A 25,215-nucleotide genomic window follows, 5' to 3' on the forward strand; every position below is an offset into this window, starting at 1 on the left:
TTTACAGGCCACCCTGTATTTATAAAGGACCCCCATCCCCCCCCCCCTTTTTTTTTTGTCATTAATAGTTCCTTCAATCTGGTGATTCAGTTTAGTAAAGATCTGTCTTACTGAAGGGGTTATTGAAGGGTATATCAAACCACTCCAGTCTGAAAAGTCTTCTAAACTGCATAAACCTGTAAAATAAAACACAAACTGCAACATCAGACTGACAGTGGTAATGTTCAACCTAACTTGATTAGGAGATATTTGGTAGCTGTGGGAGCAAAGACAGATGAAAACAAGCAATCTTAACAACTGAAGCTGTGGGAAGTTTATTAGCTATGACCCCCTAATCTCTGCACACTTTGCTGTAGAGTATACCCTTTTTACTTTAACTTGGCCCAGATTTTTGTGCTTTTGCAGTGTATAGTACAGTATTTGATGCAGTTGAGTACCAGAAGACAATGCTTCGGCTGTACAACCATTCCATAGCACATATTTGTGACAAGCATCATAATTAGTGTTATTCTTTTGTTACAGCTCAGTACTCAAGATGGAGATGAGGCAGTTTTAGGCCAAGTTAAAGTAAAAAGGGTATACAGGTAGTAGACAGTAAAAACTAGATTTGTACAGCTGAAGATACATTATAGTTTGAGTACTTTGTACATCTAATACACAAATCATAAAGTGAAAGTGTATTGTAGTTACACTTTCATGACTACATGAAAAGGAATTTAAAACAGGGTTAAATGAATTTATCTTATATATGATATACAGTATATAGTTTGGTAAAGGTAATAAGAGGATTATAAATAGCAAACACATTGATTACAAATATGCTGCTGCTGTGTTTCAAAGCCTTATGTGTTATATACAGCAGTTATGTCTGATCAGTGATTCAGGTTGCACCTGTAAAGTATTAATGTACTGGTCTTTATACAATACATTTGGCATGAGGGAATACCTTATGACCTGAGAAAGAAAAAAAAATTGTTTTATTACTTTATTTTTCCATACAGTTGGATAATATTGTATTGTACATTTGTGATAGACTTTAAGGATGAAGTAATTGTGTGTGAATGCTGAGCACACATGTTGCATTAAATATGAGAATGGTAACTTGTCAGCATAGGGATGTCATTTTTACTTTATTCATACTGGTATTATCTCTTGATGGTTTTAGCCTACTCAGGAAAAAAAATTTTCCCACAAGTTAGAAATTATTAGATCATATAGCCCTACTAGGTGACAGAAGGACACTACCCCTACTGGCATGGCAGCAACTGGGCTTGGCTCAGACTCACGACCCCCCGGTCCCGAGTCCGACGCTCTACCACTGTGCCACCCTGCCCCCTGATTCAATTCAGGAGACACCTTTCAAATTGGATTGATTAGGTACAGCCATAATAATTCCTCCAATACATGAGGCCTCTCTTAAGTTGAATAAATTGTTGGGTGGCAGCCTATCCTGTGCCACAGTGGCTGAGTTGTCAGTGTTGCTGACTGTGAGGCTGCCAGCCTGTTAAGCCTCGTCCACACTAGGGGTCATGCTGTGCGCTCTGTTGTGCATTATGTTGCCCAACTCCAGTTTTCATGTCAAAGAAGGTCTGTGCTGCGTGCTTCTGGCAAATCTGGCCAAGGGGCATTTCATGGTGATGGTATGCTGCGATGCCCGCAGTAGCTGACTGGCTTCCCTTTGAAATTATGTCAAGACCGACTGCTTCCACCACATCTTGTTTTTCTTATTCTTCTTTTTGGCTTGACATAGTTCCACAATGCTCCACATCACAGTCTCTTGATCTGCTGCAGTGTTGGTATCCATCCCCCTCCCCTAATAACTGGTTTGTGCTGCCCATTGTACTTGTGTGGACATCATTGGCCTCAGCAACACAAGTTGGGCAACATGTAGCACAACAGAGTGTGCGGCATGGCCCCTAGTGTGAACAGGGCTTTAGGACCAGGGTTTGACTCCTGGTGCAGGCAGCTGGCATTGCTCAACCCAGGTATCCATCCACCTTTTGTGGGTAGGTAGGTAAAAATGAGTACCTAAGGTAACACCTAGGGGAGGTAACTGTGGTAGCCTAGATGATGCAGTGGCCTTGTATCCCAGGATACTGGGTGAATAAGCCACCACAGGCTCAAAGGCCCATGTCACAGAGATGAGCACTGCAGCTAAGCGCCTCATGGCACCTGTTCCCACCTTTACATTTACTTTTTACATATCTTAAATTGAAAAAGGTCAGGCAGCAGCAAGAACAAAGTGACATTGGGCTGAAGGGATTAACAAAGAGGATAGAGTGATCTTACTGCTTGATGTATTATAATAACCCCTTCAACCTGGCGATGTGTTTTCATTCCTACCCCAGAACTATGGTTCTGATACTCCAGTCGAGGTGTAGGTGCCTGAGGCAAGACTACCCTATTCCAGTACATTTAAGGGTAGATGGCTAGCCTACATTGCCTTTTACGGCATTGCAAAAAAAATAAATAAAAATAAAATAGTCATACCCTCTGGGAATTGAATCTGTGCAGGGCTGTCACTCCAGCTGGGGTGTTCTGACCGCTAAACTACCAGGCAAGAACAGAAAAGACTGTAAAACCACTGATTAAGGCAGTGGTGTAGCCAAGAGGGGTTTAGGAGAGGGGACTCGGGCTCCCATAGTCAGCCGGGTAGCTGCCTTGCTGGGAGAGGTTACGGTAGCGCCCTTCCGTCACCCTAGCAGGGCTATATGATCTATCAAGCTCTAGCTCGGGGAATTATTTCCTTCCCCCATAGTCAGACTTGTAACCCCGCCACTGGCCCCCTCATTTGAAATTTCGGATTATATGGAGTCTGGCACCATCAGTGATGTCCTCAACGCCTGTAGTGTTGATGTAAATCTTCAGCACTAGGTAAATCTGTTTATTACCTTGAGAACCACTATCAAAAGGCAATACAAAAAGGTATATCCAGACCCGAGTACTTTTATCAGTGCTACAGGTGTTGACATCACTGATAGTGCCAGACTCGGTGAAATGGAGTATAGTTGGTCAGCGATAATGCACTCAGCAAGAATAAGATGGCACCATCTTACTTTAGGGATTAAATGGCGCCGAAAAGTTAAGCTGTCCTTAGAAATATATCGTATTCAGTGCGCGTCATTATTTTATACGGGGCGATATTTAATATAACTTAATAAAGGCACCATCTTACTTTAGGGATTAAATGGCGCCGAAAAGTTAAGCTGGCCTTAGAAATATATTGTATTCAATGCGCTTCATTATTTTATACGGGGCGATATTTAAAATAACTTAATATTTACAGACCCATTCGTATGACAACACTCGTCTTTGAAGTTCGAAAACTGTCAGTGTTGTTCTGGTCCTGGGGGTGGTGTAATGTGTGGGAAGGTACTGAAATTGTTTCTCATTAGTACAATGTGGCACGTAAACTTCATCAAACTCAGGACAGAGTAACAGGTATTCACAGATTTTACAAGGTTGGCTTTGAGCAAGGAACATTACCTAGGCGACGGGAAAGTCAGAAATTACGAGGATCTCCTGACGGAATCCCGCACCAATGTATTTGGTCTGAACGTCCAAGAAAATTTAGCAGGACACTTTTCATTCTAGAACGATAGCTTGAGTGCTTCATCTAGATAAAAACAAGATCAGATGAAATTAAAATACCAGCTTACCTAATAAATGTGTCACTGAGGAGTGTTCAGGGATTTTTGTTGTTACCAGCAGCCCTGAGTTACTGTGAAGATGTGTAGCAACATAACCGCACATGGCTGCATACAGATCTAGTACAACGACAGATTGGCCTGTAAAGACCATGAGGAGTTCGTCGTGGCCTGATGAATGTCTTTAGGCTACGGTTACAGGAAGTCAGTCAAGTGAAATATATAGATTACAGGAAGTCAGCCAAGGGAAGTGAACATTTTGTGTTGTGCGAAGGAAATGTGGCAGGTATTGTGATTATGTGATGGTATGGGGATGAATTTCTCTTTAATATTTACGTAGCTTGATTTTCCCCTAGAAAGAAGTAACAGTGAAGACTGAGTATAGATGTGTAACATGATAAGCTTGTGGAGAGAAAGATACGTGTAACGCAGAAACATTTATTCAGGATTGTGCGCGTTGTCACCAGCTGAGTAACTGTAAGAGAATGGCGTGAAATGTGCGAGTTAGATTATAAGATTGTCCTCCATAAAGCTCAAGATCTAAATCCAATAATGTATCTAATGAAAAACCGACAAAAGTATGAACACAAGAACTATCAAATTCAAAGGTGTGGAATGAGCTCTGTGCTGAATATCCACAGTTTTAACTTACGTCATTTGTAAGCTGTCATCAGGAGCAAGGGAAACAAATACAGTCGTACTAAGGTAAGTGGAAACATACTGTGACATGATTACAGGTACATGTGTTTTAGGTCACTTTGCTATACTGCCTCTAGAATTTTGACCCATCCAAAGAAAATGATACAGTTGTCTAAGTCACTCTTCCACGCTATATAATTCTGACCCACCCAGGAAGACATATACCTTAGTTAACTAGGTCACTTTTCCACACAGTAATATTGTGACCCCTCTATATCAAGTTAAATGAACGCCTAGGTCATTTTTCCCTGCTAGCTACAGAATTCTGACTCACCCGTACTAAGTGATATGTTGAGTGTTGCTTAAGTCGCTTTTCCATACTACAAAATTCTCACCTACCCATAGAAACAAATAGTTGCCAGGGTCACTGCCATACCGTAGAATTCTGACGTACCCGTAGAATAAAATTGTGACTCATTTTGAATTGTGAGTTTGGCAGGAAATAGGAGAGAGAGAGAGAGAGAGAGAGAAGGGGAGGGGGGCTCCAAAATAATAGCGTGCTTATTCTGCCATTGGTTGTAGAATAAATTCGTCTGTCAGGCTGACTTGTATAGCCTATCTTGCCTTAGGGTGTAGTAGTGAGGGTGCACGACAACAGATGGCAGCACTCGTTGTGATTACTGCCGCTCTAGGGCTCTCTCCCCCTTCTCCCTAACCTACTGAGCTAGTGTGTGTCTTTTTCATTTTGTTCTTGCTCTCTTCAGACGATTTTGTTCCTTGGTGATTCCCTCCCCCCCCCCTTTTTAGGGGGGTTCAGCTTGGGTAGACTTGAGAACTGATTGGTTAGATATAGCCTAGTCTCTTAAATACTGTACGTTAGGTCTCTCATCCCCCACCCCATTCTCATCTCCTCAGCTTCCTTTTCTCCTCCTCTTCCTCATGCCTCTCGTCCCTTCCCTCACTCTCACTTTTATCTTACTTCTCCCTCTTTCCCCTCTTCCCTCTCCCTGGAGAGCGGGGTGGCAGTGGTAGAGTGCTTGACTCAGACGGCGAGGTTGAGAGCTTGTGCTCCGCCCAGGTAGCTGCATCGCTGGGACGGGTAACGCTTTCCGATCACCCTAGCAGGGCTATATGATCTATCATTAGGTCTGGCTCGGGGAGTTATCCTTCTTCCTCTTCCCTCTCCCCTCCATCCCTCCTACTACTTTCCCTTCCACCCCTGTTACCTTTCCTTTCCTCCCTCTTTTTACCTCCTCTTAGGTCACCTCTTCTCTCTTCCCTCCTCTTACCTCTCCTCTCTTCTGACCTCATATGTTTCCTCTCCTCTCTCCCACCTTCCCCTTTACCTCTCCTTCCTACCATCCCCCTCTCTCACCTTTCCGCCCTTCTTTCTTCCCCTTTTATCTTTTCTTCCGCCCTTTCACCACTCACACTCTTCTCCTTCCCTCCCTCTTCTCTTACCTTTCCTCCCTTCCCTCCCTTTTTACATCTCTCTTCCCTGCTTCTCATTTACCTCTTCTCCCTTCACCCCACTTCTCTTGCCTCACTTCCCTTCCTCCCTTCTGTCCTACCTTCGCCCCTCCTCTCACCGTTCCCACCCTCTTACCTTCCTTCTCTTCCTTCCCGTCTTTACCTCTCCTTTCTCATCTCATCCCTCTCTCTCTCTCTCTCTCTCTCTCTCTCTCTCTCTCTCTCTCTCTCCAAATCATGGTAAATAATACCACAATAAACCTTACACATTTTATTCACAGCTGCGGCGCCGTAATAGTTAACACCCTGGTTTAACATTCTCATTTTTAAAACAGTAACTTCACATCTACCTCAAGAACCCTCTGTTAACAATTGAAGTCATATTAGATTTTACATTTTTCACTAAACTCCACTGTTTTATGTTGTCATCTGTCGGCCATTAATTTTCAACATTTTCTAAGTAGGTAATTCTCTTGTGTCGTCCTTCTTGTTTGTTTTGGCATTAAAAGTTACATTCAGTTTAGCAATATTTTCTTGTGTGTCGTCAGAGGTTGAACAGTACATGCAAATTCAGCCTGTAATTTCATTCTTAGTGTTTGGTTTAGCACGAAGTTAATTCCTTTGGTTTTACAGTATTTTCCGGTATGGCGTTTTTGTTTCTTTGGTTCAAAAAGATGATTTCTCCCATCCCTGTTCGTCTACCATTTGCCCGTATCAACCTTCAGTTTAACGTCAGTCTTACCATTCTTCAGTACCTATAGTTTGCTTTGCTTTAACTCTTGCTTATTACTCTCTGCTTGATGATAATCTGTATTCATGTTAACATTCACTGGTTTAGCTATTTGATTTAGTTCATTTGTAACTATCACAGTTTTAGCTGTTTGGTTGGCTATAATGTATACCGTACTTAGCCTGAGCCTTATTCTGCATGGGTTGGTAGAAGCCCCAGTTTACCATCAATTCCTTTTCGCTTTATCGGCTGTAATGATACCAGTAACTTTTATTTATTAGTTTATTCGTGCCACCCCAAAAGATTTTTTTTTTTTTTTCAATTTTAAAAGATTTTAGTGACCTATTTTGAGTTTATTTTTCCCATTTTTTTTTTAAACTAAGAAAAATTTTAGTGACGGGGTTAGAAATAGCCCAGTAAGTTCACCCCTTGCCAGACTGATTTCTCCCCAAGCCGAATGAATTGGTCTGAAGTCGGCAAGACTCGATTCCTGGTAGCTAGCTATATCTGTGTAATCGGACTGAAGAGGTTAACTCCTGATTGTACAGCTTCTGGTTTACCCTTAGTTTAAATTACCAGCATTTTTGTTTTAACTGGTTATCCGATTAACTTGTAATGGGTTTAGTAGAAAGGTTTATCACGGTTACGATTTTCCCTTAGTTTTTATTTTTTATTTTTTACAGAGAGCATTTAAATTTGGGATTTTGGAGGGGAGTTTAGTTTCGAAAATTGTCTCTAGTAGCCTATAGCATTATATATATACCGTACTGTTACAAGTTTCCCCAAATTTTTCATAGCCAGTATTTAAATTTGGGATAATCCAGGAGGTTTAGCTTCGAAATTTTCTTCAGTGCAGCATTATGTTTATTGTGTAGGCTATGTACGGTAATGGTTTCGCTTAGCTGAACAGGCCTAACCGCCAGATTTAGTTTTCCCAAGTAAATCATCAGCTACTGAATTGATCTTGCTTCCCATGTTAACATTTTGCTGTCATTTAACATCTCCAGCACTGTGAAACTGCATTCGGTTAAAGTTGGTAAGATTTAACATTTCTTAAAGTCTTGTGTTATTCTCCTGCTTTGTATTATTTCTTTGGTTTGTCAGTTTTATGTTTTGGTCACATCTTGGCCTACGTTCTTTGCTCTGTAGTGTAGTAGAGAGAGAGAGAGAGAGAGAGAGAGAGAGAGAGAGGGAGGGAGAAGTAACAGGTATTTTTGTTTTCCAGCGCGGCAGCCTAGTCACAGAGGAATAATGATTAAACAAATAAATACGATAAATAAAAAATCAACATCCCAGCCAGCCTGCGTTCCGGGATGTGTTATTACTACGTTGAACGACGCATCTAAGAATCATCGAGAGAAAGAGGCAAGAATGTAACTCGGGATTAACAATGGAGGGGGAAATGTTCATGAAAGCGTATTTAACTGTCACATGGTCGGGAAAACAGTGTATTCCAAGCGTGTTTAAATATCTCATAGTCTTAAATGAAAGCGTGTTTAAATGTCTTAATGAAAGCATGTTACTTGGTCGGTATAACTCTTAGTATATTCCAATTATATTTAACTGTCACATGGTCCGGGTAGTTCTAGTGTTAAATTCTAGCTAACACCAGACGTTGCCGTGTTAAGCCCTCAGAACAGTGACTTCCTTTACGACATTGCATTCATTCTGTATCGTTATTGTTCTTCCCTTTCAAAGATCCTTAATCCCTTTCGGCTCTGTTGATGGCCAGGTGTAGTTAGAGTGGAGGCTTGATTTGACTAGTAACCAAGGACACTCTTTACAGTATGGCTTTTCGATTTTCCTGCACCCACGACTTAGTATTCATGATACGAGTGACCCAGTTCCCTCAAGTGAAAGTAATGCAAGTATATCCTCATATTTTAGTAACTGGCGCCATTAATCCACTCTCCTTTTTTACAAGGGGATTTCCTGCTGAATCATACTGTACAGCAGTAGCAGGTATAGGATTTATAAAGCGGAGAGAGAGAGAGAGAGAGAGAGAGAGAGAGAGAGAGAGAGAGAATCACCTTGTAAACTCTGATGAACGAAATGGAAAATGTGAAAATAATCAGGTAATGCTTTTTTTTTTTTTTTTTTTTTTTTAATCCCTACTGCACTGTACAACGACCTTTTGTATTGCCACGTAAGACGAATATTTGTAAATTTTAGTTTTAATTTAACTTTTGTCACGGTATGTTAGACAATTATTTTCGTTTTCATTTTCATTTTTTTTCAATTTTTCTTTTAGCAAGCTACTTCAGACGATATTTTTGTCTTGGTCTGTATTGTTTTGATTTTATTTCCGTCTTGGTATATTAAACGATTTTTCAGATTTTCGTTATATTTTTCATTTTTATATCATGCTACATCAGACGACATTTTTTCAGCTTAGTCTATTCTCTCATAGCCTGGAAATAGCAAGAGTAAAATATAAGAGGTCACTTTGTACTGCAGGGCATTTATTTATTTATTTATAAACTAGGTAGACTACAACTGTTTCCTCGATAATTCTGTGATCTTGAAACTTCTGTGTGGCTCCTGTTGACCTGTACACAACTACAGTATTTCTCGATAATTTTGTACTCTTGGAGCTTTAGTGCACTGTTACCCTTTATGCAGCTATAATTCTCCATAATTCTGTACGCGTATTGTGTTATTTAATGTCTTTTATACAACTATTATCGGCGTTTGTACTTTTTTTTTTTTTAACTTTTACCGTTTCCAACAATATTCTCGATATTTCTGAACCTTTTTTTTTTATGCACATAGCAGACCGTATATACAGTGATGATCTCAGTTTCTGTAATGCAACTTTTTTTCGGTTAATTCTTTTTTGCACAACTGCTGTCTCGATATTTTTTTTATACAACTTTTCTCGATAATTCTGTTCTTATATAACTTTTTACCGTCATACAACGCTTCTCTCATTTCCCCGCCTTTTCTGGAATTATTATTTTAATTACTGTTTTTTGCCACCGGGCTTGTAGGCAATTTTTCTTTCATAATTTTCAGTTTTATTTTACTTTATCTCAGTTTGACCTTTCTAAATTTATCCACGTCTCATGTGAGAGAGTGAGATGGTTCTTGGAAGGCAATCTCTTATCTAGCATTATGTTAGTATGAATATAACATTTTACCAACTTTTTTTTTTTTTTTAATAACGCTGGCTAGATGAGTTACCGGTATGTTGCTATTATTGAAAACCATACCCATTATCTTGAGCTTTTAAGGAAAATAGAAAACAAAATCAAATTTATTGGGTGAGTGAACAATGAAACCCTAATTATAAACCCTTTACAAGCCGTCATTGTTGGAACTCTTTTTCCTTTAATATTTTTCCAGTTGTTCTTCCATTCTCTTTCTCAAATTTTTACTGTTCGTGATGCGCTAGAAGTTCGCACTGATATCCTATGTATATACCATTATTAATGTAATAAATATCGGTATTTGCCTCATTATTAAGTTATTAGACATTTATAGTTCTGTGTACCGTACCGTACTGTGGCTGTCCCGATGCAGTTTTTATATAGTCAGTACAAGTGTAATAGGGAATCCTTATTGGTTAAAATTATTGAAAACTGTTTTCTGAAGCCTAATATTGATATAGGCTATGCTCGTTTCCCGTACAGCAAACATCAGTCAGAATATAGAGGGAATGGAGCGCAACAGTACAAAATAAAATGTGTGCAAATTGATCATATCAGAATCCATCCATTGCACAGGAAAAAAGAATAATGGAAGGAAAGGTAAAGTTATAAATATTCACCTGCCACAAGATGAAGTTAACAGAAAAAGAACCATGTGTGGAAAAGGGCAAAGGGCTTTGGAAATTTTTGTATGCCATGGCCAGGCTGCCGCGCGTCGGTTATATCACCAACACAGCCGCTGCAATATGTCCCTCCTCGCATTTTTTGGTTTCCAATAAACTACGTAACGAAAAAAAAAAAAAAAAAAGGAAAACGTGAAATTGCTATAGTTTTTAGTACCGGGTAAAATATAAAAATATAGTAAGGAACCAGGAATTGTTATTTTGAACCATATATAATCTTTGGAGCAACTTAGGTTTATGGGGAAAAAATTAGGATTCCAAGAGAGAGAGAGAGAGAGAGAGAGAGAGAGATTCTTATTAAACTTTTACTTCATGTCGGGAGTAAACATTGTTCCAGAGGTGTGAATCCCTGCTCTGTATATTTAACAAATACTTTTACGCAAAGCCAAATATTGTATTCTCTACCATACAAATAAACGATGGCAAACCAGTGGAACTGTATTTGTGTAAGTGCAAAAAAACAGTTTGGAATATCACATGTATTTGTATTGGTATGTCATTGAAATACAAACAGCGGATAAGCCTCCTATACCTATTAATTAAAACTGGCTTTTCCTCTCCCAGCATTATGACGTCATTCACTGCATTGTTAGGCTGTGTAACGTTATTCCTATTTATATATTTCGTTCTCGCTCATCAGTAACTTGAGTATTGGAGAAAATGTATGTTGGATACTGTATATATGTTAAACAGAGTGTATGTGACCTCCAAATATAACGGGAAATAGAGGGATAACAGTTTACAAAGACAGTTCGTAAAAGATCAGTTGTCATTGTAATGCTCGTTGGCGCTGTACGTCTTTATCACTCCTCAAATATCTCAGTTTTGGAGAAAATATATTGTTTGGTACTGTATATACGCTAAAAGGAGTGTATATGGGGAAAGTAGAGGGATAATAAATTCGTGAGGTGGAGTATTTTCTAAAAGGTTAGTTGTCATTGTAGTACTCGTCGTCACCACCAGGGGAGAAGTTGGCGCTGTTGGCCTTGAGGACGGCGCCAAGACCCGCCTCCAGAGCTCTCAGTCGGTCCTCGATGGTCTGAAATGAAATATGCGACAAGTGTTATAATCTAATGAAGTGGCAAATGTGACACACGTTATTCGCTTAGGAACGGGGAGGTATGAGCGGCTTTATCCTTTGATGAAAGACAAGAAGCAATTCTCTTCATGAGGGCAAGATGATGGGAGTTATGCAAGGTGTATTAACAGACAACGTAACTAAATAGGTAAGGAAGAGACACTTTTATTATGCATATCTTACTGGAATTTTTATCCTGACTATTTCCCAGTGATAAATGGGATAGGCGGGATCCAGCAGTAGGAGTAGGAAGTACAACTATTAATTGGTCAGTAAACGTCTCTACATAATGTACTCATCACTGAAGCCTGTGAATTTAGTGGCAGTCATCACCATAATCATTCTGCGAGTAAGATCCATCTAGAACTATGAGTAGCTAATCATAAATTTTGGAAAACTATCTACAATGTCTTCCATATTCTCGACTCCAATCCACAGGCATATCGTCCACGTTTTCAGCCATATTTATAGTTATTGACGTTACTCGCATGCAGTAGATAAGGCTTCTCGTATTGAAGGGGTTGGTTTGTGAGGTGAAATAGCAGCAGCTTGGAGAAAGATGGTCATGATCATTCTGGCTTCCACTGACAATATAAAATGAATTACAGAATAACTCGATGGTATTAAATAGTTCTCCCTGTTCCTCCTCCTCCTCATCATCAGTGAAATGTGAATTAATCGAAAGGTAGCAGACAATTAACAATATACTATACTCATTTTTTTTTTAATTGAGGCGAAGATGCACTTGACAGGTTGGTGATGATTGGCTGAATGCAACACGTTCGAATAACATTTAATAATCTAAATTTCCCCCTCATATATATGTTGTCAGTTATTAATGCTGAGTAAAGAGATTGTATATGAAGTAATTTTGCATTCAGCCAATCATTACCAGCCTGTCAAGTGCATCTTCTTGATAAAAAAAAAAATGAGTATAGTACTTTGAGATCAGAAGTTATCATCATCATCATCATCATCATCATAATCATCATCCTAACCCAACTTCCAGGTAAATCATGAATGGGGTTAAAGATATACATGTCATGTTAGCAGCCATAACCAATTGGAATATCCCCTTTCTATTAGTACTGGTTATTATAATGAACGTGTGGGCTATTGAGGTTCAGGTGATTGGCCTATGGGTGTTGTATTGGTTCACGGGGCATTGTAGCCACGAACGACCTACTTTACCTTGCCCAGTGGAGAGACGTTCAAGATTTCGCAGGACACGGCAATTATTTATTCATTTAGTTTATGTTTTGCATGTTCTATTTAGCCGAGGGTCACACACAAACACTCTCTCTCTCTCTCTCTCTCTCTCTCTCTCTCTCTCTCTCTCTCTCTCTCTCTCTCTCTCTCTTTCGGCCGTAGAACAATAATTCGTTGCCTGTTGAGAGAAATCAAGAGACGAAGGCTTAAGTGAGTGAGTGTAATGCCATCCTATCTTACTAATATTGCTTCCCTCTTTCTGTATCCGAATCCTACTTCATCTAACAGTAGGGCAGACAGGATAAAATGATAGAAAGGAATGGTCGCATGGAAGGAGATAATTTTAGTAGTAATATTAGTAGTAGGCTTTGTGTTACCTTAGGTGGTTGGTGTGGTGGAAGTGGTGGTCGTCGTGGTGGAGCCAGCATGACGGGCAGACCATTACCAGCCCGCGGCGCACCACCCTCAGACCGCTTACGTCCGTTCGTCCAACCTACATGGGGTTCAAACAGGGTTCATGTGGAGTTCAGGGCTAAAATTGGGCTTCTATTTGCAGTTGGGGTTCAGAGATTATGTGAAGTAACGGTGGGGATCAGAGGTTCAGGAGTTTAAGTGCTGGTTCATGGTTGAGGTGAGAGTGTAGCCTGTGAAGGGGTGGGGTTCAGGTGTTCAGTTGGGGTTCAAAGGGTTTAGGTGGGGTTCACCTGAATGGTTTGGGTTCATGGGGTTTAGGTTGGGTTTAAATTGCATTCAGTTAGGGTTCATAGTAGAATTCAGACAAGGTTGAGGCGGAATTGGCTTGTGAGGTTTAGAGAATTAAGGTGGGGTTCAGAGGCTTAAATTAAGCTTAATTTGAGTGGTTGGGGTTCAGATTGGGTTAATTTAAACGAAATTTAAATCAGATTCTTAGATTGCACTTCTTCTGCAGTCCGAACATTTATTTTTGCCATCCGCATTACAGCTCTTAAAAATATGTTTCTATTCTAAGCTGTTTCAGTTGTGTGCAAGCCGTCTCTTTAAAATATGATAAAAATAGAAAAAAGAGTTGTCGAGAAGAAAGCTGCATGAGGAAAACAAAGCGAGTCATTTGTGTTTTTCGTAATAACATTCCAGCCGCGAAATTAGTCAGGTGGAGAACGCAAAGGTGAAACACTAAAATGGAGTATTCTTGTAACCGTAGCAGGCTCACTCACCGCTTGCCTGTATACATTTCATCTTAACTTGGCCCAGTTATTTATTTATTCATTTTTTACGTAGCTCTGGTAGAAGCTGCTACGGTTGTGCATCCTGTCCATATTTTTTCTTCCTTTTTCGTGACCGGTATCTTATTGTACTGTTAATCTCTTCGCAGTGAAGACGGAGAAATATCAGTTTTAGGCCAGGTTAAAGTGAGAAGAGTATAACTGCCTATGGCCCGTTAATATTCTCATTTGTTTTACAGAATAGGCAAACCCCCAATACAGATGGAAGTGACATGCAACAGAATATCAGTGTAATATGTCTGGGAAGAGGTACTAAAGTTCTTTCGTTTTAACGTGGCCCAGATTTTTTTTTTTTTCTTTTAAGGGCAAACTTATTTCATGTAGCTCACTGGCAGAAGATACTCCTTTGGCTTTTCATCCGTGTCATAGCGGTACTTGGTGACCAGCATCATAATTTTGGTGTTAATCTGTTGTTACAAACGGAGAAATGGTAGGCTACTTTTTCGGCCAATTAGACAGAAGAGTGTAGGGAGCCTCCAAAGCCTACGAGAATAAGGCCCTTGATCTTCATATTAGAGTCTGAAACTAAACGCGGCCATCTCGGAGCGAGGAGAAAATTTATTATGATCGCTTACGGGTCATATCTCACCGCGTCCACATCTCCCTGGTACAAAAAAGTACTAGATTGGAATATTTCAGTGTCGGCCCGTACCCTGGAGCGGCCTAAATTCTCCATTATTAGCCAATCTTGCCTTCCGTCTCTCTGCTGCTTTGATGCCGCTGTCCCACCAAATTCCCCCGAAATGGCGCTTGGCTCAGCTGAGAGAGGGGGTTAGTACAGTCATTCCCGGTTTTGGCATTCTTGCGGTACTTTTGCCCTGTTTTAATTGCTACAGTTTGAATTAAGCGACAGGGATGGTAGTGCTGTTAGGTACTAGGTGGTTCTTGAGTTACTCTAGCATTTAGTCCTGTTATAGGTGCAACTGTTCTTAAGTTGTGAAGGTAGGCTACTGCTGTTTGATTTTAGTAATTCTTATGGTGCTGTTGCATTGTTTTGATTGGTACCGTTTTGAATTAATAGACTGTGATGGTAACACTTAGATTTGAGATGATTCTTGAGGTAGCTACTGTTGGCTTGTAGGATATTAAGTTTTAGGCGATTCTTGCGGAACCGTAGCTTTGTTTTAGTGTACAGATACTTTGAAATATAAGGACTGTGAAATACTTTGAAAATAGGGACTGAAGAAGTACTGCTGTGATGTAGTACGTGATGGCAGCTTTTTTCTTTTTTTTTTTTTCTTAAGTGCGGGATTTGAAATTACTCCCCTCAACATAGACTAACTGAAATAACAATGGCTTCTGTACCCGAATCGTTTATAGGACTCGAAAGATAGTAACTAGCAGCAGGTACACAATCCCAGGCCCATCTGAATGTGACCCTGGACTGCAGACTAAAGTACCCCTCCAGTATTTCACCATCCTCCATTCGAGGAATAGGGAATAGTGAATGTTTATAACCAGGCAGAGGAGTCGACCATTTATATCGATGCCACCGCGTGAAGGCGTCCCTATCCGGTACCATAATAGTAAATTAAGCATAATATAGTTAACAGAATAAGCATGTGAAGAATAAGACTACTGTACAACAATGTAAAAGAGGCATAAACAGTAAGCGTTAGGTAGGCGTAAGCGAAGTGGAAGGTAAATGTAAATAGGTGAAAATTATGATGTGTGCGTCAGACGTGAAATAAAAATAATATAAAATGAGGATCAGACAATAGTATACTAAGCATAAAATAGTAAAAAAACGTAAAAAGAGCATAAAAGGAGGGAAAAAAAAAAAGCTAATGGTGTGCGTAAGAGAAGGGATGATAGAATACTGTAGGGTAGCTCCTCTGTTGTCTGAAGGTAGAGTGAAATAAGCTTAAGTGAAACGAAATAAGCGTAAGTGAAACGTAAAATAAGCTGAAGTGGTGCGTGAAATAAATCCAAGTGAAGCGCAGAGTAAGCGTAAGTGAAAATTAGCGTAAAAGAGTGAAAGGAACAACGAACGTAAGATGACTAAAATAAACTAAGATATGGGTAATTTAAGTTACCTTTAATGTATAAGCGTAAGTAAAGCGTAAGATGAGTGTAAAATAAGCTTAAGATATGGGAGATACCAGTTACCTCTACTGTACATGCATAAGGTGAGCGTTAAATAAGCGTAAGTTAAGGGAGGTATAATAGTTACCTACACTGTACAAGCGTAAGTAAAGCGTAAGATGAATGTTAAATAAGCTTAAAATAAGAGTAATATAAGTTGCATCTACTGTCAATGCGTAAGATGAATGTTAAATAAGCTTAAAATAAGTAATATAAGTTGCATCTACTGTAAAAGCGTAAGATGAATGTTAAATAAGCGTAAGATAAGAGTAATATAAGTTGCCTCTGCTGTATAAGCGTAAGTAAAGCTTAAGATAAAATAAGGTCAAGGTAAATGTTATGTTAGTTACCTCTACTATAACTGCAAGGTTAAGGTAAAGAAAGGTCAAGGTAAATGTTGTTAGTTACCTTTAATATACTGGAAGGTTAAGATAAAGTAAGGTCAAGGTAAATGTTATGTTAGTTACCTCTACTGTACTGGAAGGTCTGGGCTGCTGTGACTGCCACCACCGCCGCTAGCATCAGCACTACGCTTATCCGTGCTGCCCCACTCATCCTGAAACACACACACACATGCACATCACCGTTAGCTGCTACCGATTAGTACTGAGAAACGCTTAAATCTGGATGTTTGAGACTGTGAGGTGGAGTCAGGATTCTGGGGAACCGAATGGTGAGTGGTTGAGAGTGTGGCCCATTTCACTGAGTGGATTTAGTCTCTCTCTCTGTCTCTCTCTCTCTCTCTCTCTCTCGGGTACACATCTCAGATGACAGTTAATGACCTTCCGGTATATGTCTTATCACTTTCTCTTTTCACTTCACATAAGATCCCTTTAATTATTTTTGTAAACGGAGATCAGAAGTGTTTTATGAAAGGTGGATCTCTCTCTCTCTCTCTCTCTCTCTCTCTCTCTCTCTGGATAGTACTCGAAAAAACAAAACAAAAATCCATAGTCTATATATACCGTATATAGGCTATTATTTTTTTCTTCAGACGCAACGAATAATATGAGTCCAACAGAAACAATAATAAGACAAGGTTAGGAGTTGTGACACGACTACTGCTACTACTACTACCGCGACAACTATACCTCTACTACTACTACTATTTCTTCTTTTTCTTCTCTTACTACTACTACCACTTCTCATACTGCTACTGCCAGCATTACTACTTCTTTTTCTTCATCTTTTACTGATAATGTTACTACTATTACTATTGCTACTACACAGTATATACATGCCAGGGGAACGGTACCCAAAAATCTCCCAGTACAGGCAAACAGTAGAAAATAATAATCGGTACTAATATTTCTTCACTCTTGAGGTGATGGACGTTTGTAATACCATGATTGTTGTTGGGTATTCATCAGTATCTTAATCCCTCCTCCAGCCTCGCCCTGGAATCTTATTTACCCACACCTAGCCAGTTCCTTGTTTCAGCCAGAGAAGCTTAAATGGTTGCAGGCAATTAGAGAATAGCTGGCTTATGCGTTTATAGCCGATCACAGAGTTCGGCTTAGATTTAGCCAGTTACCACACACACACACACACACACACACACACACACACACACACACACGTTCCTCACTGCACATCACATACCCTTTTTACACACACACACACACACACACACACACACACACACACACAGCCAATCACGTGTCACCTCGCACGCCCCCTGCTTCCCCATTGGCTGTGTGTGGACCAATAGGAAGGCTGGAAGACGACAAAAGCTGGCAATGTTTACAGCTAGACACGTCACGAACACGTCCCGACCTGTCTTGTGTTTGGGGAATTAATGAGAGAGCTGGGGGTGGTGGCCAGGGGAGAGGATGAGGGAATATTAGGATCAGGGGAGGGGATCAGGAAAGTATAAGAGTGTGAGGATGAGGGAAGGGGATTTGTATGAGGAAAGGATAAGAGAGTACGAGTCAGGGGAGGGAGGGTTTTGTATAAGGGAGTATTAGGAGGGCAGGGAGGAGATTTGTGTATAAGAGTATAAGGAGGGGAGGGAGGGGATGTGTATAAGGAAGTACAAGGAGGAGAGGGAACGGATTTGTATAAGGGAGTGTAAGGAGGGGAGGGAGAGGATTTGTATAAGGAAGTGTAAGGAAGGGCGGGAGGGGATGCGTCTTTTGGGGTATGATGACAGGATGAGGGGATATAAGGGTGAGGGGAGGGAGGGGATTTGTATAAGGGAGTATGGGGAGAGGATGAGGGGAGGGAAGTGATTTGTGTAAGGGAGTATGAGGAGAGGATGAAAGCAGGGATAGGATTTGTATGGGAGAGTATAAGGGAGGTAGGCGAGGAGGAAAAGGAACATATTAGCATATAAGGAAGATTGAGGAGTATAAGTGTAAAATAAGGGGGTACGAAGATGAGGAAGAGGGTATATGGGTAGAAACGAGAGTATAACGGTAGAAATTAAGGGATATGTATAAGGGAGTATGAGAATGAGGAGGGGAGGGAAATAATATATGGGGGTGTAAGGACGAGGAGTGGATGATGAAGTAACAGCTGCATGGAAAGTACAGTACCGGTATTATAGCAGTACGTAAATTAGTGAAAAATAGATATTAAATTGTAAAAGAAACAGCCCATGAAAAAGTAGTGTAGACCTGAATAGAAACTAATGTAAATAATGACAGACTGCATTTCCGTAAACTTATCCTAAAGGTGGGGGTCTGCAATGCTCCCCCCCCCCACTCCTTCTTTGCTTTGGTCACCCCTATGCAGCTGTATTAATAACATTTCCATCATCTCTGAGTAATACCCTTTATCTTATACAAATCTAATTATAATTCTCCCGTATTTGAACATTCACACTTTATTTTGGTTACTCTAATTGGCATATATTTAGGCTCCAAAATCAGAATAGCCGCCCTTCCTCCCGTTTCCTCCTTAGCCCTATTGTTCCCAGAGACAATTTGACGATCGATTTCGCTGATGCAGATTTGAACCCGCCCCTCCATATTTCCACTGCTAATTAAATCTGTAGGCTGCTCTGATCACCGTATATTTAGGCGCAAAAATATGAATGGATGCCTTCTCTCGTTCCTTCCATTTCTCAAAGTCAGTTGGAAATCGACACCTTCATTAAATATTTCTTTCAGTAATATCCTGATCTTATACACATCAAAAGTTATATTCTCCTGTATTTTCATTGCTAATCAAAGCTGTAGGGTGCTTGTATCACCATATATTTAGACGCGAAAATTGAATAGACGCCCCCTTTCTCTCATCCGTTTTCCCGAAGGCAGTTGAACCACGACATATTTTTTCAGTAATGTTTTGATCTTATGCACATTAGAAGTTATAATTCTTTTTCATTTTCACTGATAATTAAATCTGTTTGCTGCTCTAATCACCGTAAATGTAGGCGCCAAAACTGAATAAATCCCCCAGCTCTCTCCTCTCCCCTCCATGTTGTTCCCAGACACGGTTGGACCATCGACTTGTTTTGAACCTCCGTGCGCCGCTTTCCTTTCTTCTCTCCATTAATTGGCTTTTTTTTGTTTTTTCAACATGCGTTTTCTTTTCTTCTCTTTTAACAGTTCTCGACACTGATGACTAATTAGGGCGAGAGAGTGACGCTAGCCAGACCAGGAGCTTTTTTTTTTCTTCTTTAAGTAAGGGCGGCCTTTTTTTTTTTTCCTTTTTTTAGTTGGCGCCAAAACTTCGACGCGTTTGTCCACTTCAGCCGCGATTCAAACTCGTATATTTTTCTTTCCCGCCGCCTGAATGTCGCCAATTAAACTTTCTGGGTAATTGGGTTAATTTTTGTCACCTACGTGTTCTCCAAAACTTTGAAAATGAGGTTATGAGGTGTAAATGGATGCTTAAACTCTGGACTTTGTTTTTTATTATTATTATTATTATTTTTTTGAGTCGCGTCCTTCAACTCCCTGTGCATAAATTGCGTTGACTCCGAGTTTATAGGCGACTATAAGGACGAATTTGACTCCTTCAGTACGATGACGTTTTTATTTTCTCGCTTTTTTCGCGATTTTATTCAGTTTGAGGAGAGGCGGAAAGTTGTTGTTATTGTTTTTTCTTCCTCATTTTCCTTTGCTTCCGCCTCTTCTTCCTCCTCTTCTTTTTTCATCTTTTTCTCTTCTTTTGCTTCTTTCGTTTCTCCTTTCTCTTCTTCTTTGAGTAGCTCTGGTCAGGCCGAGTAGACCCAGCAACTTGTGAGAGGGTCAGAGGAGATTGTTTTATACCCCATCGCTGGTGATTATTTCCCCCGAGGCTGACAATCGCCTGGAGGTTGCAGCAGTCACCCTCCAAAATACGCTATCGAATTAGACGGTTGAAGTAGTTTTTTATTTACTCAGTTTTATTTCGCTGAGACAAACCCCCTCACAGGAAGCGTTATCAGACTAAATAAATTTAAAAAAATAGATTAGACAGGTAGAGACTGGGCATTGAGCGTATTATCTGCGCTGCTAAAATAGAAATAGATAAACGAAAATAGTACCGATAATAGCTGTTTGTCATAAAAAGGGATGTCGTTACTGAGGAGGGACAGATGTGCCTGGAGGTCCTTAGAGTGAAGCCTAACCCTCACAGAAATGCGGAGGCAAAAAAAAAAAATGAAAGCAAAGAAACACTGAAGGAAAGAGAATGAGTGAAAAAGAAAGAAAAAAAAAAGCATTGAAGGAAGGAGAAAGAAAAAAGAAATAGTGAAGGTGAGAGAAAGAAAAAGAAATAGTGGAGAGAAAGAAAGAGAAAAGAAAGTGAGAGAAAGAAAAAAGTGGAGAGAAAGAAAAAGAAAGCGGTGGGAAAGAAAAAACTGAAGGAGAAAGAAGAAGGCAGTGGAGAGAAAGAAAAAAATAGTGAAGGAGAGAAAGTAGGGTAAAGAAACAGTAAAGGAGAGAGAAAGAAAGCAAAGGGAACAGTGAAGGAGAAAGGAAGAAAAAAAACTGAAGGAAAGAGAAAGAAAGAAAAAAACAAACTGTGATTCAGGGAAAAAGAAAGAAAAAGAAACAGTAAAGGAGGGAAAAAGAAAGAAAAAAACAGTGGAGAGAAAGAGGAGCAGTGTAGGAAAGAAAAAGGAACAGGAAAGGAGAGAGAAAGAAAAAACTGAAGGGAAGAGAAAGAAAGAAAAAACTGAAGGGAAGAAAAAGGAGAAATAAAAGAAAGAGAAAGGAAGAAAAAACAGTGGAGGAGTGAGAAAGAAAAAACAGTGAAGGAAACAGAAAGAAAAAAGAAAACAGTGAAGGAAAGAGAAAGAAAAAAGAAAACAGTGAAGGAAAGAGAAAGAAAGAAAAAGAAACAGTGAAGGAAAGAGAAAGAAAGAAAAAGAAAACATGGAAGGAAAGCGAAAAAGAAAAAAAAACTGAAGAGAAAGAAGAAAGCGAAGGAAAGATAAAAAGATAAAAACGGAAGGAAAGAAAAACACTGAAAAAAAAAAAGAAAGCGAAGGAAAGCGTAAGGAATATAAAGATCCAGAATTGATAAAGTAAAAGAAAAAAAACAAGAAAAAAAAAAAGACTGAAAATTAACCCCCTGCTGTTACCACTAGACGATTTTATCCAGCTGAGGAGAGATTTAGAACTGGAGGGATTAGACTAGATATTGCCTCCCTTGTGACTCGCCTATCCTGAGTTAAGTAAGTAAATTAAAAAAAAATCGTCTGGAGGCAGCAGGAATAAAAAAAAAGTCCTTGCATTTTTCACCTAAGGCGTCTAGGTCTGGATGGCTTCAATTATGCCTTCGTTAATCCTTTCGTAATTACCGTATTTTTCTTCCTACGTTGAATGAGTAATCGCCTGGAGGGAACAGGAGCAGAGTAAAATAATATATAAGTACTAAATAAAGCTTAGTTTCCCATGTTAAATAAAAATCGTCTGAAGGAAGGAAAAGCAAAATAAATGAATAAAAATGGCATTGGGTTCAGAATGTAAGTATCTGCCGTGCTAGAGGAATAGTTGCATTCCAGGTCTAAACTCAGATCACGTTCCCTTGTCCCAGATCTGCGCGGAGGTCCGTTCACGATATCCTGGTGGTTGACCGGCTTGGGGGGAGGATTGGTGTGACAGACAGTATGAGGAAATGAGGTGATGCAGTGGATTGACAGTATAAGGGAGTGAGGAAAGGTATGAGGGAGCGGTAGGAGTGCATCAAGGAGTGAGTGTAAGGCATTGTGTGGCAGTATAAGGGAGTGAGGAATGGTGAGGAAAGGTATGAGGGAGCGGAGTGAGTGCATCAGGGAATGAGGATAAGCCAGAGTGTAAGGAGCAGCATCAGGAGTAATTAAGTACCGGTAGAATTAGAAGGAGCAGTGTAAGTGAACGTGAGAGTACAAAAGCTTACGAATATAGTCCTTTCATCTTAACTTGGCCCAGATATTCGTCCTTTTGCAGCTTATTTCACGAAGCTAAGTGTTAGAAAAAAAGGCAGTACCGTACTGTACTTCGGCACTAGTTCCTTTCCAGAGCACTTCTTCGTGACTGTCATCATATTCTGGTGCTAATCTCTTGTTATAACGCAGTATTCAATATGGGGGGGTGGCAGTTTTAGGCCAGGTTAGAGTAAACAGGGTGTAGTACTAGTAATTTTCGCTCCATATTCATCTAAACGTGAACTCGGTAGACTGCAGGATGAAGCTAGCCTCCTTGTATACTCCGCCATCTCGCTTTCTCTCTCTTGGGTGGATGGGAAGGGAGGTGAGTGTCGTTGTGTGGCTTATTGGGCAACAGACTTGCGCGATTATACCAGTGTCACCCCATGAAGGCGTCCCCTAGCATCACCATAAGGGCTTGTATAAGGCTCGGTATAAGGGAATTTGAGAGTATAAGTATAAGGACAATCTGTTGTTGGTATCAGGCTGTTTAAGGGCAGTATAAGGGTCAGAAGAGTATGAGAGTAAACAGGGTAGTTTGAATGGTATGAGGAGCAGTATAAGGGCGATATAAGAGTATCAGGGCGGTATAAGGGGTAGAATAAGGGTGATACAGGGATCAGTGGAGGTGATATGAGGTCTGTAACTATGAAAGGCGGTATTAGGATCAGTATAAGATTGATATAAGGGTTAGTATAAGGGAGTGTCAGACCATCCCTCACCCTGATCCCCCGTCATCAGTCCAGGTGGGGGACAAAGATTATTATTACCTGTGTGTGTGTGTGTGTGTGTGTGTGTGTGTGTGTTACCCTGATACCGCATCCCTTAAGGCTGTGTGTGTGTGTGTGTGTGTGTGTGTGTGTGTGTGTGTGTGTGTGTGTGTGTGTGTGTGTGTGTGTGTGTGTGTGTGTGTGTGTGTGTGTGTTACCCTGATACCTTCATCCCTTAAGGCTGTGTGTGTGTGTGTTACCCTGATACCTGCATCCCTTAAGGCACTGTGTGTGTGTGTGTGTGTGTGTGTGTGTGTGTGTGTGTGTGTGACGTATATGAGTAAGTAGAATGTAAATATGACAGTGAGTAATGTGACGCTGATTAAAGAGAGAGTTTGATACGTTTTCTAAAATAAAGTGCATAATTAGTCAGGCAATGAATAATAGAGGAAGAAAATGAAAAAATATATAACGAAATGCATGAGTGTGAAGCCGGTTTTAAAGAAGTGAGTGAGTGTGAAATAGCTCATAAATGAAGTGAGTGAGTGTAAAGCAAGCTCTAAAAAAAAAGAGTGAGGTGTACTGTCTTAAGTGCCTGGGGGAGTTGCCTGTGGAGAGAGCCATGTCGCTGCTATCAGGGTAAAACACACACACACACACACACACACACACACACACACACACACACACACACACACACACACAATATCAGTGAGAGAAAGAGAGAGAGAGTAAGGGAACGTGTCAGCCTCCCCACACAAATGCCCAGACAGGTATCCATTTATCAGGCTCGGTGTTGTTTGTGTGGTATAAAATTCACAGGTATATGAGAGGATCACTTGATTACAACACCCCACCTCACTGCGGGGGTTAAGGGATTTGTGGCGGATTGACGGATTAGTTGGGATGGAATTAATGCATGAAATTAGTGTGTTTCTCCTAATTCACCTACTCCCTTGCTACGGTATGCTTTGTGGGTGTGAAAGGCCATTTTGCACATAGTTCTTTTATCTTTTTCTCCTCCTCCTCCTCCTCCTCCTCTTCCTCCTCCTCCTCCTCCTCTTCCTCCTCCTCCTCCTCCTTCTTCTTCTCCTCCTCCTCCTCCTCCTCCTCCTCCTCCTCCTCCTCTTCATTTTCACGATGTGGATGTTCTAGAAAGTGTTTAAAGTACATACCCTGAAATGGTTTACCTATGTCGATAGAATGGAGAACGAGAGATTAACTAGGAGAGTCTGGGCCTGTGTGAGTGAGGGCAAGGGGGAGACCGAGGATGAAATGGCGGGATGAGGTGGAGTGTTTTGTGAATGGTGGCAGTGTGACTGGAATGAAGGGTACGGTAATATGGAATGAATGAGCGAATGAAAAGTGGCATGGCGGTGCAACAGCAGAGGTCATATGCCGCCGAACACAAACATTAAAAGATAGTCAAAATATATTAAAAAAAATATGTAAAAAACAAAGAGAAAAACGATGCATAAAACAATCCAACAATATAAAAGAAACAACTGTAATATGGAGGTGATTTGTTCGTGGCCACCCACACTGGGATTAAGGCGTCCGACTAAACACAGATATTGCACCTCTAGCCTTTACTCCTGAGAATATCATATTATCTTCATCCATACTTCTTTTCCCACTCTAGGATTGGATGATATAGAGTTCATGCAGCAAGGGAAGTATACGATAGGAGAATCAATCGAAAGTTTGCCTAGTTGAATAGATGGATGGACAGACGGATGAATGGATGGATGGATGGATGTTTGGATGGATGGATTCAAGCCCCCCATAATCCTGACTCCACCCCACAGGCATAAACATCCACACATACACACTTAATACCACGTGTCACATCACATCCTTATATCCCTTTTGTATATACGCGGTCTTGAACAAATGCGTCCTCGTAATGAAGGGATTAAATGCCAGAATGTCCCTGAACTGCCCACACAACTTTGAAACTTAGCAGAGGGAGCTTGAAGTTGGACGGGGAGCCAGTGAAAATGGGGACAATAGTGTTGTTAATTTGTTGGTGATTGTGTGTGTGTGTGTGTGTGTGTGTGTGTGTGTGTGTGTGTGTGTGTGCGATGACGATAATGGTGCTGTAGGAGAGAGAGAGAGAGAGAATGATAATGATGGCTGATGATAATTTCAGTATCATTATCAACGAAATGTAATATAGAAAGTGTTCAGAAAGCACATCGATGTCGCGC

The 25,215-nt window shown here is 40.4% G+C and overlaps 1 protein-coding gene across 1 annotated transcript in view; it reads right to left on the bottom strand.

Moving 5' to 3' along the window:
- Window positions 1–10,878: 10,878 nt before the first annotated feature.
- Window positions 10,879–25,215, bottom strand: part of Crz (Corazonin) — a 41,183-nt gene continuing 26,846 nt past the window's right edge. Inside the window, exons 2-4 of the mRNA XM_080284922.1 lie at window positions 16,420–16,508; window positions 12,983–13,098; window positions 10,879–11,357 (exon numbers count right to left, since the gene is read on the bottom strand). Of these exons, the coding sequence (XP_080141048.1) occupies window positions 11,247–11,357; window positions 12,983–13,098; window positions 16,420–16,507 (315 nt within the window). The 5' untranslated portion in view covers window position 16,508 and the 3' untranslated portion in view covers window positions 10,879–11,246. The remainder of the gene's footprint in view (window positions 11,358–12,982; window positions 13,099–16,419; window positions 16,509–25,215) is intronic.

This window comes from Coenobita brevimanus, chromosome 103 (genome assembly GCF_032717465.1).
Source record: "Coenobita brevimanus isolate Jiangsu-jjx chromosome 103, ASM3271746v2, whole genome shotgun sequence".
NCBI lineage: Eukaryota > Metazoa > Arthropoda > Malacostraca > Decapoda > Coenobitidae > Coenobita > Coenobita brevimanus.